The sequence below is a fragment of the Macaca nemestrina genome, chromosome 17 (genome assembly GCF_043159975.1).
Source record: "Macaca nemestrina isolate mMacNem1 chromosome 17, mMacNem.hap1, whole genome shotgun sequence".
NCBI lineage: Eukaryota > Metazoa > Chordata > Mammalia > Primates > Cercopithecidae > Macaca > Macaca nemestrina.
This window is the reverse complement of record NC_092141.1, coordinates 46,532,584-46,545,030: the sequence shown is the minus strand read 5'-3', so window position 1 is coordinate 46,545,030 and position 12,447 is coordinate 46,532,584. Positions and strand designations below refer to the sequence as shown.

Genomic DNA, 12,447 nt, shown 5'->3' with positions numbered 1-12,447 from the left:
TCACCTCCCAGAGATGCTGATCTAACTGGTCTGGGGTGGAGCCCAGACATCTGTATTTTTTGAAAGCTCCCCGAGCCGGGCGCGGTGGCTCAAGCCTGTAATCCCAGCACTTTGGGAGGCCGAGATGGGCGGATCACGAGGTCAGGAGATCGAGACCATCCTGGCTAACACGGTGAAACCCCGTCTCTACTAAGAAATACAAAAAATAGCTGGGCGAGGTGGCAGCGCCTGTAGTCCCAGCTACTCGGGAGGCTGAGGCCGGAGAATGGCGTGGACCCGGGAGGCGGAGCTTGCAGTGAGCTGAGATCCGGCCACTGCACTCCAGCCTGGGCTACAGAGCGAGACTCCGTCTCAAAAAAAAAAAAAAAAAAAAAGAAAGCTCCCCGGATGATTCCTCTGTGCATCCAAGGTTGAGAACTGCCCATCCAGGCCCATTCTTTTTTTTTGAGACAGAGTGAAGTGGTGCGATCTTGGCTCACTGCAACCTCCACCCTCCGAGTTCAAGTGATTCTCCTGCCTCAGCCTCCCAGTAGCTGGGATTACAGGTGCCTGCCACCACACCTGGCTAATGTTTGTATTTTTAGTAGAGACGGGGTGTCGCCATGTTGGCCAGGCTGGTTTCAAACTCCTGACCTCAGATGATCCACCCACCTCTGCTTCCCTAAGCGCTTGGATTACAGGCGTGAGCCACCATGTCCAGCCCCAGGCCCGTTCTTTACAGATGTGGAAACTGAGGCCTAGAGAGCAGGTTGCCTAGATCCACACAGCTAACTGGCAGCAGAGTCAGAATCAGAGAAGCTGATTAGGCATCCTGACTCCTATATACCTCTCTGACATGTTTGTCAAATGAGCAAATAAAAGCTTGATCCTCTTTTGGAGGCATCTGTCTGCAGAGACCAGCTACCCAACCCCCTCTCCCACTCCTACGTTTTCATATTATTTTCATCAGAGGCTGGACAGGCTGGCATCTTGACCCTGATCCTCCAGGCTTCCTATCCTGAAGGCCTCAGGGTTCATAGGGCAAACACACAGTTCCCAGGTCAAAAACTGTCCACCAGGCCTGGAGCCTCCGAGAGTAATAGGGCAGCTGCTGCTCCATGGCCATATGGAGTGTGTCAGTGAATGTTAGTGTACTCCCCAGAGCAGGGGTGGAGGAGTGTGTATGTGTGTGTGCAAATGTGCACATGCACATAGATGCACATTTCAGGAGGAGACTGGGCAGAACTGTGTCCTGCATGTGGGCACACATCCTTCTGGGCACATCAGCACTTGGCAGTGAGAGTACCAACATGTGTACACATACATATCCACACGTGGGATGATATGCATGTTGGTGTTAGCATCAGTCTATGCAGCAGGGTAGGTAAGTGTGTGAGAAAATGTGTAAATGTAACAAAGACTTTGAAAAGCTGCCTGTGTGTGCTGCTACATGTATCTAGAATCGTGTGCCAGTACAGAAATTTGAATCTACGTTTCTAAAATCTACATTTACATTTACCTGTGAAGGCATGTATATGAAAATATGTACATGGCTGGCTGGCCATGTGACTAAGTGTGACTGGCAATCTGTGTTTGCAGGGTGCAGGTTTATGTGAGAGAGAAAGGTTTCTGCTGTTTCTATCACACTTCCCCTAAGTAATCACTGGGAAATATATGTATTGGAAAACTGTATCTTTCATGCCTAAATATATCTCAGCATATATAAATGAAACATGATATTGTGCCGACCGAGATGCTACACATTAATGTTGTTTATCATTGATAGAATTAAATAACCCATGCAAGGCCTTGGTAGCATTTCTTACAATTTTATTTAACACTGTTTTGGCCAAGCAGCACTTGGCAAATACACATACACACTGGCTGACTGTAACAAATGCGCGATTTGTAGGACATAATACACAACACACGAGAAGTATAACAAAACAGTGTCATCTAAAAATTCCAAGTGACCCCCCTCTTTCTTTGGGGCTCCTCTTGTTCCCCTTCCTTTCCCAAACCTGACGAAAACCCATCCCTTCACACTTCCCTAGGAGGTCTCTGCATTCGTGCTAAAGACAGATAAAGTGGAGGGTGAGGATTTGAGGTGGGGGAAGAGATAACACTCCAAGACCTGGTCTCTGGAATGTGTCTACTCCTCCCCAGTCTGTCAGAGGCAGGCCCAAGCCCCAGCATGTGTTAAAACTGAGAGACCAAAGAAAGCATTTTTTATGGATTCTGCAGACTCTCAGCGTTGACTGACATACTTACTTATTCAGAAGGAGGAAAAGGAGCTTCGTACTTATCAGATTGGTAAATCCTTCATTAAAAGATTCATAGAAATGGTTCCTTGCTTTTAACTTGCTTTTCTTTCTTTCTTTCTTTCTTTCTTTCTTTCTTTCTTTCTTTCTTTCTTTCTTTCTTTCTTTCTTTCTTTTTCTTTCTTTTTTTTTTTTTTTTGAGATGGGGTCTCACTCTGTCACCCAAGCTGGAATGCAGTGAGTGGCATGGTTCTCAGCTCACTGCAACCTTTGCCTCCTGGACTCAAGTGACCTCCCACCTCAGCCTCTCACTCACTTTTCTTTCTTATGGGGAAACTATATCCTTCCTGGAGCCTAAATGAGAACAACCTTGCACACAGTTACAGGCTTGCCAGCTCACCTTTCAAAGTGCGTGCTGGCCGATGGACTAGAATGTTAGCTAAATTATGAATGGCCTGAGGGAAAAGAAAAACTAAGAGGTGGGAAGCTGGGGGCTTCATCTACAAGACCAAACTTGAACATGAGCAAGATGGTAGGACCACCAATGACCATCCTACAAGCTGAAAATGCAAAATGCTTCCTTCCTTAACCGCCACTGCAGTGAAATCACATTTAGTCCCCTGAATAGATGGCACTTGTAGGTCTTTTCAAACTTGCCAAGGACTTCTTCATCTCCCGAGAGTCAGGCCAAGATCACATAGGGAACCTCAAAGGTCTGTTCCCTAGGATCTGTATTTTTGGTTTGGTTTTTAAAAATTTTTTTTTAAGTTTTTATTTTTGGAGATGAGGTCTCACTATGCTGGCCAGGCAGGTCTCGAACTCCTAACCTCAAGCAATCCTCCCATCTCGGTCTCCCAAAGTGCTGGGATTACAGGCCTGAGCCAAGGTGCCCGGCCCGTAGGATCTGTTTTTAACCATCCCTGGGCTTCATTTTGGCACGGCAGTACCAAGATTGAGACAAGAAACTCTTCCCTATGCTTGCTTTCCTGCATTCTACGTTTCTCTCGCTACTTTTTCTCCTATGGAGACCCGTTAGGACTGTAAAATAAAGGAGGCCAAGTCCAGTTGAAACTGCAATTGGACTTAACTCCACCCCTGTGCCCCAAATCCTCTGCCACCAGCAACGAAGCAGTCATCAGAACTGTCGTTTTAGACAGCCCCCGGCCCCTCTCCAAGGACCAGCAAAGCTATCAGCCAACCTGTTTGGGGGACAGCTGAATGTCAGCACCCGAAAGTATTGTATCATCTTCGCACCGCTGGAGTCAGGAAGCGGGCTCTCCAGAGCCTGGTGCCAGGGGCTGTCTCCTGAGTGAATACAGAAGGAAAAAAAGTTTCCTAACATCTGGATTCAAAGTGAGAACGGTGAAAAGCACCCATCAGTGTGCGTGCAACCCCAACAAACACACACACGCATGCGTGCGCGCGCACACACACACACACACACCCTGTCCATGCAGACAAAATCATGAATCATCTCCATGGCTGAACGTTTTAGCGTTCAGTAATATTCTCAGAGGCCCAAGGTTTTCAGCCAAATCCCAGGTCTGTGCACAAGGACACTGCATAAATCCCTCCCCTTATGAAAGGCCAGTCTGAGCAGATGGGACCGCTCTTAAGTAAACTGTAGGGCCCTCCCTTCATCCATCTCGGAAGGAGCAGCGGGGGCCTGGCCCTCTCAGCCCCGAGAGCAGAGAGCGGCAGAAGCTGTTAATTCTTGAGGCTAATGTTCACGTCTCCAACTTATCTCTCGGAGGGGAAGTGTCCATTTGACCACACAATCCTCCCTCCTCCCCTATCCTCCCTCAAGGGGAAATCAAATCTTGAAGTGAGACCGGAGGAGCTGCTGCGGAACAGGAGCACGGGAGAGCTGGCGGGGTAGGAGGCGGCCAGAGGCGGAAAGACTCCTCAAACCCAGTTTCTTTCCATGCTAAGGCTGGGGAAATAACATCATGGCAACTACACTTTCCGATAACCCGCCTCATTAATATTTATTAAACAAAAGATTGTTTTAAAGAAGAAAGGGCCAGATAATTAAACACTCAGTGGAGGTAGATGGCATCAGTTGGGCTTCCTCCACCCTGTGCTGGGGGTGGCCCCCACCCGCAGCTTAAGCCGAATGTGTACCCTGTACCGTCAACTTCCCCAGCCCCTGCTCATCTCCCCAGGTGCGTCAGGAAGACACAGGGCAGGTGGAAGGAGAAAGAGACAGACTCGGGCACCCCAGGTGCTCACCAGGAAATGCACGGACTGTGAAATTATACCAGGGCTGGACAACTTACCACCACACTGGAACCCTTGGGGTACTGAAATAATTAACTTGCTAATCAGCTACACCTTGCTCTTTCTTTCTTCCTGGAAAAAAACAATTGCAAATCGCCTTCCCATCAGGTTCCCATGTCAGTCATTTGGAGACCAACAATGCTTTTGAAGAAATACACTCTCTGCCACCACGTACACCGAAAAGGGTCATACCAAGTCAGGCCTCCTCCTCTCCAACCCTTCCCACTAGGCCCAGGGGGCACACAGAGACACAATGTTTTTGGAGATGTAGGGCTTTTTTTTTTTTCCATCCACAGCACAGAGCTTTGCATCTCCGCTAAGCTTTCTCGCTTTCACCCTCTTTAGCCTGCTTGCTGGCACTAAACAGCAAAGATCCATGTGGAGAAAAGAGGATTGATTCGAATCGTAATAATGATCCCTGGCATTCGTCCGGTGTTAGCGTTCACAAAGTGTTTTCACACATTATCTCATTCGGCCAGAGGAGGTCGGAGCTGGAAAGGACCTCCGTAATCATTTAGCTGAATCCCCTCATATTACAGATGGGAAAACTGAGACCCGGAAAGGCTAAATGTCTTCCCCAATGGCCAGGGACAGTCAGGTCTTCACGCTCCTTGTCTAGGAATCCTGTGCTACTTCTGACCCTCTGAAAAGACGGAAAAAGCGTGGTCACGTTTTTGCTCTACAGTAGATATTAAACAAGTATATATTAATCCAAATGAAAAGAGTAGGACATGAGAATGAATAAAAGCAACTCCTATAAGAAATGGCTTGGGTGGGGGGGGGTGGCTGGAAGTGGGGAAGACAATTAGTCTAAGTCCTGAATGGAACATACTAATTAACAAAGTTCCCCCTCTTTTTGTCCCCCTTCATCTCTCCACTTCTCTCCAGGTTTAAAAATATGAACATTATGCAGTTTAGAATCTAAGGCTTAATTCAGCTGCAGGTCCCGGGAGGAGAGGGAGCCTCTTCTTGGCTACAGATGTGGCACCTACGCTCCCAAGGGTTGGCAGCATGACGGGCTTGTGTGTGCCTCTGTGTCCACTCAAGACATTGGATTTAGCAGTGAAAACCAGGCATCTTGATCCTTTCACAGATCAGATGATTTGCAAATTAATGGCTCTTTTCCCCAAGGCTCTGAGGAGGTTAAAAAAGATTTCTGGTGAAGGAGGGTGGAAAAATGTAACATGGGGAAAGGGAAGGAAAGGAAACTGACACTGGATTTTGTGTCAGGAAAATACTTCCCTGTGAATGGCACTTGTGTGCGTGGACATGGGTCTCTGCATTTCCATGGGGCTGTCATGCCCCCCGTTGCCCGAGCGTGTTAGAAGGTAAGCGGTTCCTTTGTGTGTTCGTTTATTACTAAGCCCAACTCTTTTCTCTCTAAAACTCCTTCTTCTCCCTGTTGAGCTGACCATGCTTCTGGATTTATGAAGAGAGATGTTTTAGCAGAAATCCCCCAGAGTGTCCCATCAGCCCTAAATCCCAGGCCCGCTCACCCCCCCAAGACCCCATGACACACAGCATGCCAACACGGCTTCCTCTTGCCTATGCATTAGCCATCCATTGTGGCAACCTGACATCTCTCACACATAAAACCGTAAGAGAGAAATAAAATATCTGTCTCTTGGCGAAAATAAAGCTTTGCCTCCCTCCTGATGTATAGGATATAAAATAAAGCCTCGGCTCCAATAGTGGGTTTTCCTTATGCCAGAGTTGCCTTTGCATACACGGAGACAATGAAGACGGATGGTTTGGGACGAGGCCCAGCCTCCTGGGGCCGCCTTCACCCTCTTTTATTATAGTCTCTCCCCCCTCCCCGCCTTTTTCTTTCTTCTTCACTTTCTTTCCTTTCTGGGCTGGATTTGCCTTTTATATGCCCTTCTCTTTCTTTCCCCTGGAACTTTATTTCTCCTGCTCACTTTCTTTCTAAAGCTTGACAGAGACGGTGAGAAAGGAGCCAACTTTCTCACCTTCCCAAACATGCCTGCCACCTCTCCTCACCTCCCCCTCTCCGATCCCCAGCTCTCTCTGGACCACCAGCCCCTCCGACTCATTTTGCTGCTACTGCTTTGAGATTCGCTTTGGTCAAATGTACAAATGTTCCCAAGGGACAATTAAAAATGTGTTTAGTGGTTGGGAGGGGGAGTGGATTTTTTTCTAGGGAGCTGCCCGTCCTGCCTCCTTCCTCTCTCTGGGCTGAGTGGTTTATAGATCCCAGCATTTCTTTATTTAGCCTCTGAGGAGGCCAACAGAGCAAAGCTGCCACCTCACAGGGGTGACAGTTGACATTCACCTCCCAAACCCAAGCCTCAAAGCTGCATTACCAGACAGACTGTGCGTGTTGTGCCCCTCCCAGCCAACTCAGCTACCAAGGGGACCATGAAGTCCCAGGCCAGTCCTCTGGCCCTTCTCCCCAGTCTGAAAACTGAGGGTGATATGAGGGAACATAGGGGGCCTTCCCCATGCTCAAACAGAGAGACCAGAACGGTCACCATCACAGTCACAGAGACATGACCATCTTCCTGCCTCTCACACACTTGGCGCTCCTTCTCACAGTGCATAGAGCCCACCTTTCCCTCCTTTGTCCCTAGAGGCCTCGCTCTTGCCTAGTGGCAGCTGTGCCCCTCTGCGCCTCTGTGTCTCTCAACCCAAGTCTGAAGAGGGTTGTCTCTGGAAGCCTCTCCCCATCGTTGCCCTGACCTCCCGCCGCTCTCCTTCCATCAACCCCAGGCTGCTTCTCAGCCCATTCAAAACCCCACCCACCCTAGGGGACTGCAGGACACCGCCGAGGTCCTTGGAAGAGTTAGTACTGCCTGAAGGAAGGGGGTGCAAGGTCTGGGCCCCTGAGGGAACAACAAGGGAGGGGAGCTTTGATATTGCAGGGAGGTAAGAAATGTCCCAGGGACAGGGGTGGCTTTCAGCCTCTGAAACTAATCTCCCCAGGTGGAGGGCGGGAGAAGAGCTTCAGTGTGTGTGACCCTAATCTGAGGAGATCTTTATTAATGCTGCCCAAAACCTGGAAGGGGAAGGAAGGCAGCAACATCTATGGAACTCTGCCCAAAAGTGGAGGTGGGGGCAGGGCTCAGAGCTGCCAAGTCCAGAAAAAACTCAATCCCAGTCCCAAAGGTCATTAGCTTTGGGGTTCGCTCTCTCTCTGTCTCCCCCTACTTGATATCTCTCCAGATATCGGCAGTGACCACCGCCATTAGGTAAGAGGAGAGAGTCAATTAGTGAGAGGATTAATTACTGTGAGGCACCAGCCCCGTTTGTCTTCCTTACTGGGTGTGAGTGTGTTCAGACAGAGGAACACGGGCACGCACCCAAATACACATTGTTGTCACGCCGTCTTAGACGTTTTATTTATTTGTTGGATTCCTGCCCAGAGCCGCTTTTCCACGGGCGCAGAGTCTCCCACCAAATACGCTGCCTCCTTCCTCCGCACGCATTCGCCTGTCCCAAAACCGCACACCCGCTTCGTGCCTGGAGGACCCTCGGCTCCGCGCCCATCCCCGCGGCCTTCTTCGTGGCTGGGTCTCTTTTCTGTTTCTTTTCCTCCACTCCTCCCCGCATTTCCCCGACAGATCTTTCCTTCCTTTATCCCCGCCTGCTTTTCCGTACTCCGTCTCGTCTTTTCTCTGGGTTTCTGCCTTTATTTTCTTTTCCTGTCCCTCTCTCCTCACTTCTGCCTCTATCTCTCTTTTCTGTTCTTCAACTCAGCGTTTCCCTCGCGAGATTATCCACGCCGTGTCTTTGCTCCGCGGCGCGGAGCTGACTGGCAACGGGGATCTCCACGCTTGACCTCGCTGTTCCACCTGCCCCCTGCACCCGCTCCCCCCCCCGCCCCGCCCCTGCTCCATGCCCAGGGTCCCTCCAGCGCTCGTGGGAAGCCCGAGTTGTTTATCCAGGCCAGGCACACACCGTGACGCCCTGGCCTGCCGGATGCTGCCCTTTCCCAGTCCTGCGGTCCCTGCTCCCCCTTAACCAGACCAAGCCCCCCTTGCTTAGAAAACATGGCCGGGCGCAAAGTGCACACTGGAGCAAGGTGCCAAGCCCCCCACCCAACTTCTCACCTTAAATAGTGCGCTGACCTAGGGATCTCGGGCAAGCCTCCTAACTTGGGCTCCCTGGCAGGAGAAGTGGAGATAGTACCCTTCTCTTCCACCCCCGACTACCCCCTTGCTATACGGTTCAGGGGAGACTGTGACAAAAGCTGTAAAGTACTGCACACGAGTAGATCATTTCCATGAGAGAATGATGGGTGAGATTAAGGCAATTTGAGTCTGGAGAGATCTAGAGGGGAAGGTGAGGCGGGAGACCCTGGCGCTCAGATCCGAGCGACTTTGTCCACGCAGTTCCCTGCGTGGCATTACCGCGGCCTCACCGAGTCTGGGCGGAGTTTGCGTGGCCTCTGGGACCGGCAGAGTCCAGGGGTGCTCTTTCCTCCCTCTTCCGGAACGGGTGTAGCTGAGTGTGTACTCCGCATGGGGTAACCTCCTAGAGCCGGCTCCGCCCCAGGTGCCTCCTTTCACGGCCTTATCACTCTTTTCTGCTCCTTGGGCTGTCCTGGAGCAGAAGGGACAGGAGGGAAATGGCCAGGGGGGTGACTGGGCAGGCTCTGTCCATGGGCCGAGCATCATTCTGGAACCTCATGGGGAAGGAAGGGGGATGGAAGTTTGAGAGGGGCACCTTCAGGCTTCCCAAACTGCAAGGCATCTGGGGAGATCTGGTGCTGATCGTCAAGGAGCTTCTCAAGAAAAGAAACCTGGACTGTGAAAGTCACCTCCTAGGCCCTCTGGGGCCATATCTGGGGGTGACTGGGAGGAGGGTGGAAAGGATTCTGCAGTCACCGAGCTATCAGCGAAAATGATCCCCACGGATCCTGGTCCAGAATGTACAGGTCCTGGGCGGTGTAAGTGGCTGTGGGTCTGTGGAGGACGTTGGGTAGGAAAGCGCTTGCGTAGTTGAGGATGCAGACAATAAGTGTGGCCTGGAAGGTGAGGAGGGAAGGTTGGCGCTCTTCGCTGAACGGACACTGGCTTAAATGCAGAGCTGAGCTGAAAGGCTTCGGAGAAGGTGAATTTAGAAAGCCTGGTCAGTTTTCTCTCCATGTCCCTGCGACCGATTATGTTTTAAAACAAAAGCTCAATGGAAACGAAAACAAAACAAAACCCACCATTAGTCTAATGTGCTGTCCCCGTGGAGGAGTTAAATCTGGACTCCAAACCTAGAATCTGGAGCCAAGAGGCGCACTTTGAGTTGCGCTCCCGACCCCCATTGTAGACGCCAGGGTTGGCTCCTGCGGACCTGTTTACTGAGCCATCTGGACACCAGGAAGAACAGAGCCTGACGCCCTAGAGCGACCGTCCTGTCCTCACCTTCAACTCCCCTGCCTCGCTGGTCCTTCTATGGAGAGGGGCCTTCTTTCCCCTACACCTAGGTCCCAAGGTTCTTGCTCCCCAAATGGATGGAGCAACCTCCTCCTGCCCACCAGAGGGATGTGACAGGCTTTGCGTTGGGGAAGGGCCGGCAGTTGGGTCCAGCTGTCGTCTGGTAGGTCCCACTGACCGCCCCACACTCCACCGTGACCCCTCTGCTTTGCATGAGAAGGAGCCCAGCTGGGGCAGGGGCGGAGGCGAGCCACCCGGGACTGGGGCCACTATAGATTCCAGAAAGGGGCGGTTGGGTCGAGAGCGCTGGCGGCGAGAACCGGGACAGATGCGGGGGAGGGGAGGAGGGTGAGGACAGCAGGGCTGGATGGGCCCCCTCCCCCTCAGGCCTCACGCAGCGCAGCAGGCTGGGAGGCGCCTGGGAGTCCGGGTGGAGGAAGTGAGGACCCGGTGCCACACGGCTCTTGGCGCTTTCGGGGGTGCCAGAATCCTACCGAGTACCGGTCGGCTTCCGCCGGGAAGTGCCGGGTCCGCAGGAGGAGCGCGAAGCCGAGTCGAGCCCGCGGAGCCCGCCCGCTAGGTCACAGAACCGCCTTCTCCATCCTCTGCCCCGCCCTGCGTCGGGGCCTGGGAGAGACCTGCGGAGGCCGGCGGCGCGCAGGAGCTGACTAGTTCCCTGCGCTCCTCCGGCCGGCAGCCGGGAGCCCACATGTGTATGTGCAAGAAAGTGTGTAGAAGGCGTTAGGGTTCCGGCACCCAGGGGTCAGGGCAGAACGCCAACGAGTCGCACTGCGGGTCTCCGCGGCTTGGGTTCCCATGACACAGTGACGCCGTCGGCAAGGCGGGGGCTGCCTGTGGGCCTCGGGGTTGCTGGGCGGTGCGGGCGGAGTCAGCAAAGGGGCGTTGGCAGAGCCCTAAAACCCCACGGTTCCCCGGAGCGCAAGCCAGATTCGCTGTAGCAGCTTCCCCTTTCGTCCGAAGAGGGTATTCCATCTGTACAGCGGGATTCCCTGCCAGCCCAAGCTCAATGGGACTGCGCTTCCCCGATCATTTTCCCCCTTTCAGCCTCCGCCTGGTCTGCGCATCGCGAGTGGGGTCCAAAGGCCAATTCCACAATACCAGCCAGCTCCGGAGGGACGCCCACCATAATTGTCTTCCATGCTCGGGTGAAATGAGCCTTCCTAGCACTCCTTCCCCCAAAGCACAAAAATGGGGGCAAAAATGGGACCGCCCAGCCCAATCACCTTCAGACTCCACTTCAGGAGAAATCCTGGTTAAGCCCACCCAGAACAGGTGTGGTCGAAACGGAATTTAGGGTTTGACTTGAGTGCTCCGAAAAACTAAAGTAACTCTTCCAGGCGAAGGCACTCTAGTCCGCCACGTCTGGGCAAATGCGCCCCTGGGGGCGGCGGTCCCGAGTTCCTAGCCAGAGAGGGATTAAGGAGTTATGGGTTCCCTGAGGAGTGAACTATGGAGGGTGTGGTTTGCTGTTGTCTGGGAAAGCCGGTGTCAACCCGAAGCCTGGACAGAGGAGGACTGGAATCCGGGCACACGCTGCCCATACACTGCACGCCCATCTACTGCAGCCTCTTCGTGGCGTCCTGGCATCCCGCTCCTCCTTCCCTCTTCCCAACGCCACGACCATCACCCCCAGCCGCCGTTGGAGCCCCCGGTTTCCCGCCTAGTCGTTTGTTTTTGTACGTGAAAGGTGTCTCCGGATCACAGTTTTCTCACAACTTTCTCGCCAGGGTTGCAACTCCTCACCCGTGGCGCTTCCCGGTCCACTCCTTACCGCGCGCCGGCGCCGCGCCTCCGGTCTCCCCGCCCCCATCAGGAAACCGCCCGAATCAACTTTGCGAGAGTGCTCTGTGGGAGACAGACACTCAGCTCGCCCAGGACCCGGACCCTGTGGACTTTGGATGGATTGGGGGAGGGGGCACAGAAAGAGGGACGGGAGGAGGGAGATTCTGCTGCTAAGCGCCCCCTCCCCCTCCAAAGATGTGCACTGTGCCTGGAACAAACTTCCAGGTCTAGAAAGTAAGGGGGGACAACGCCAACAGCCGCTGAATTGCAAAGCCCAGCAGTGCAGCGGAGCCGCCTGGGATTCCGGACCCAGCTGCACCCCAACCTTCCACAAGGCTCGGTCTCGGACTACCCCTACTCTGCAGCAGAACTCTGGCCTCCACCTGCGCCTATTCCCGCTCTCTCTCTGTCCCTCCCATCGAAACCCACGCCTTACCGGAGCAGGAGGGGGCCCGGGCACGGTGCTGCCCGCCGTCCGCGCAGCGCGGGGCCGCGGGTGCCGCCGCCACTGATCCTCTAAACGCGGTCTCCCCGCACTCTCCCGGGCCGGGGGATGCAGAATGGTTTACAGAGGGACCGCGAGGCGCTGATTGGTCGCAGGCTGCAGTGACGTCGGCGGGCTCTGCATTAAGGCGAGGGGGCTTCCAGAGCTCAGCCAACAGCCAGGAGCAGTGACCGAGCCGCCGGAGCTGGGGAGAGACGCACCAGGGCGGCGACTGGGCCAGGAGACCAGGGAC

At 53.3% G+C, this 12,447-nt stretch overlaps 1 protein-coding gene across 1 annotated transcript in view; it reads right to left on the bottom strand.

Annotated features, from left to right (window-relative positions):
* The window catches only part of LOC139359297 (uncharacterized), a 31,000-nt gene that overhangs the window by 18,440 nt on the left and 113 nt on the right, over positions 1-12,447 (bottom strand). Inside the window, exon 2 of the mRNA XM_071081922.1 lies at positions 12,147-12,446. Within this exon, the coding sequence (XP_070938023.1) occupies positions 12,147-12,446 (300 nt within the window). The remainder of the gene's footprint in view (positions 1-12,146; position 12,447) is intronic.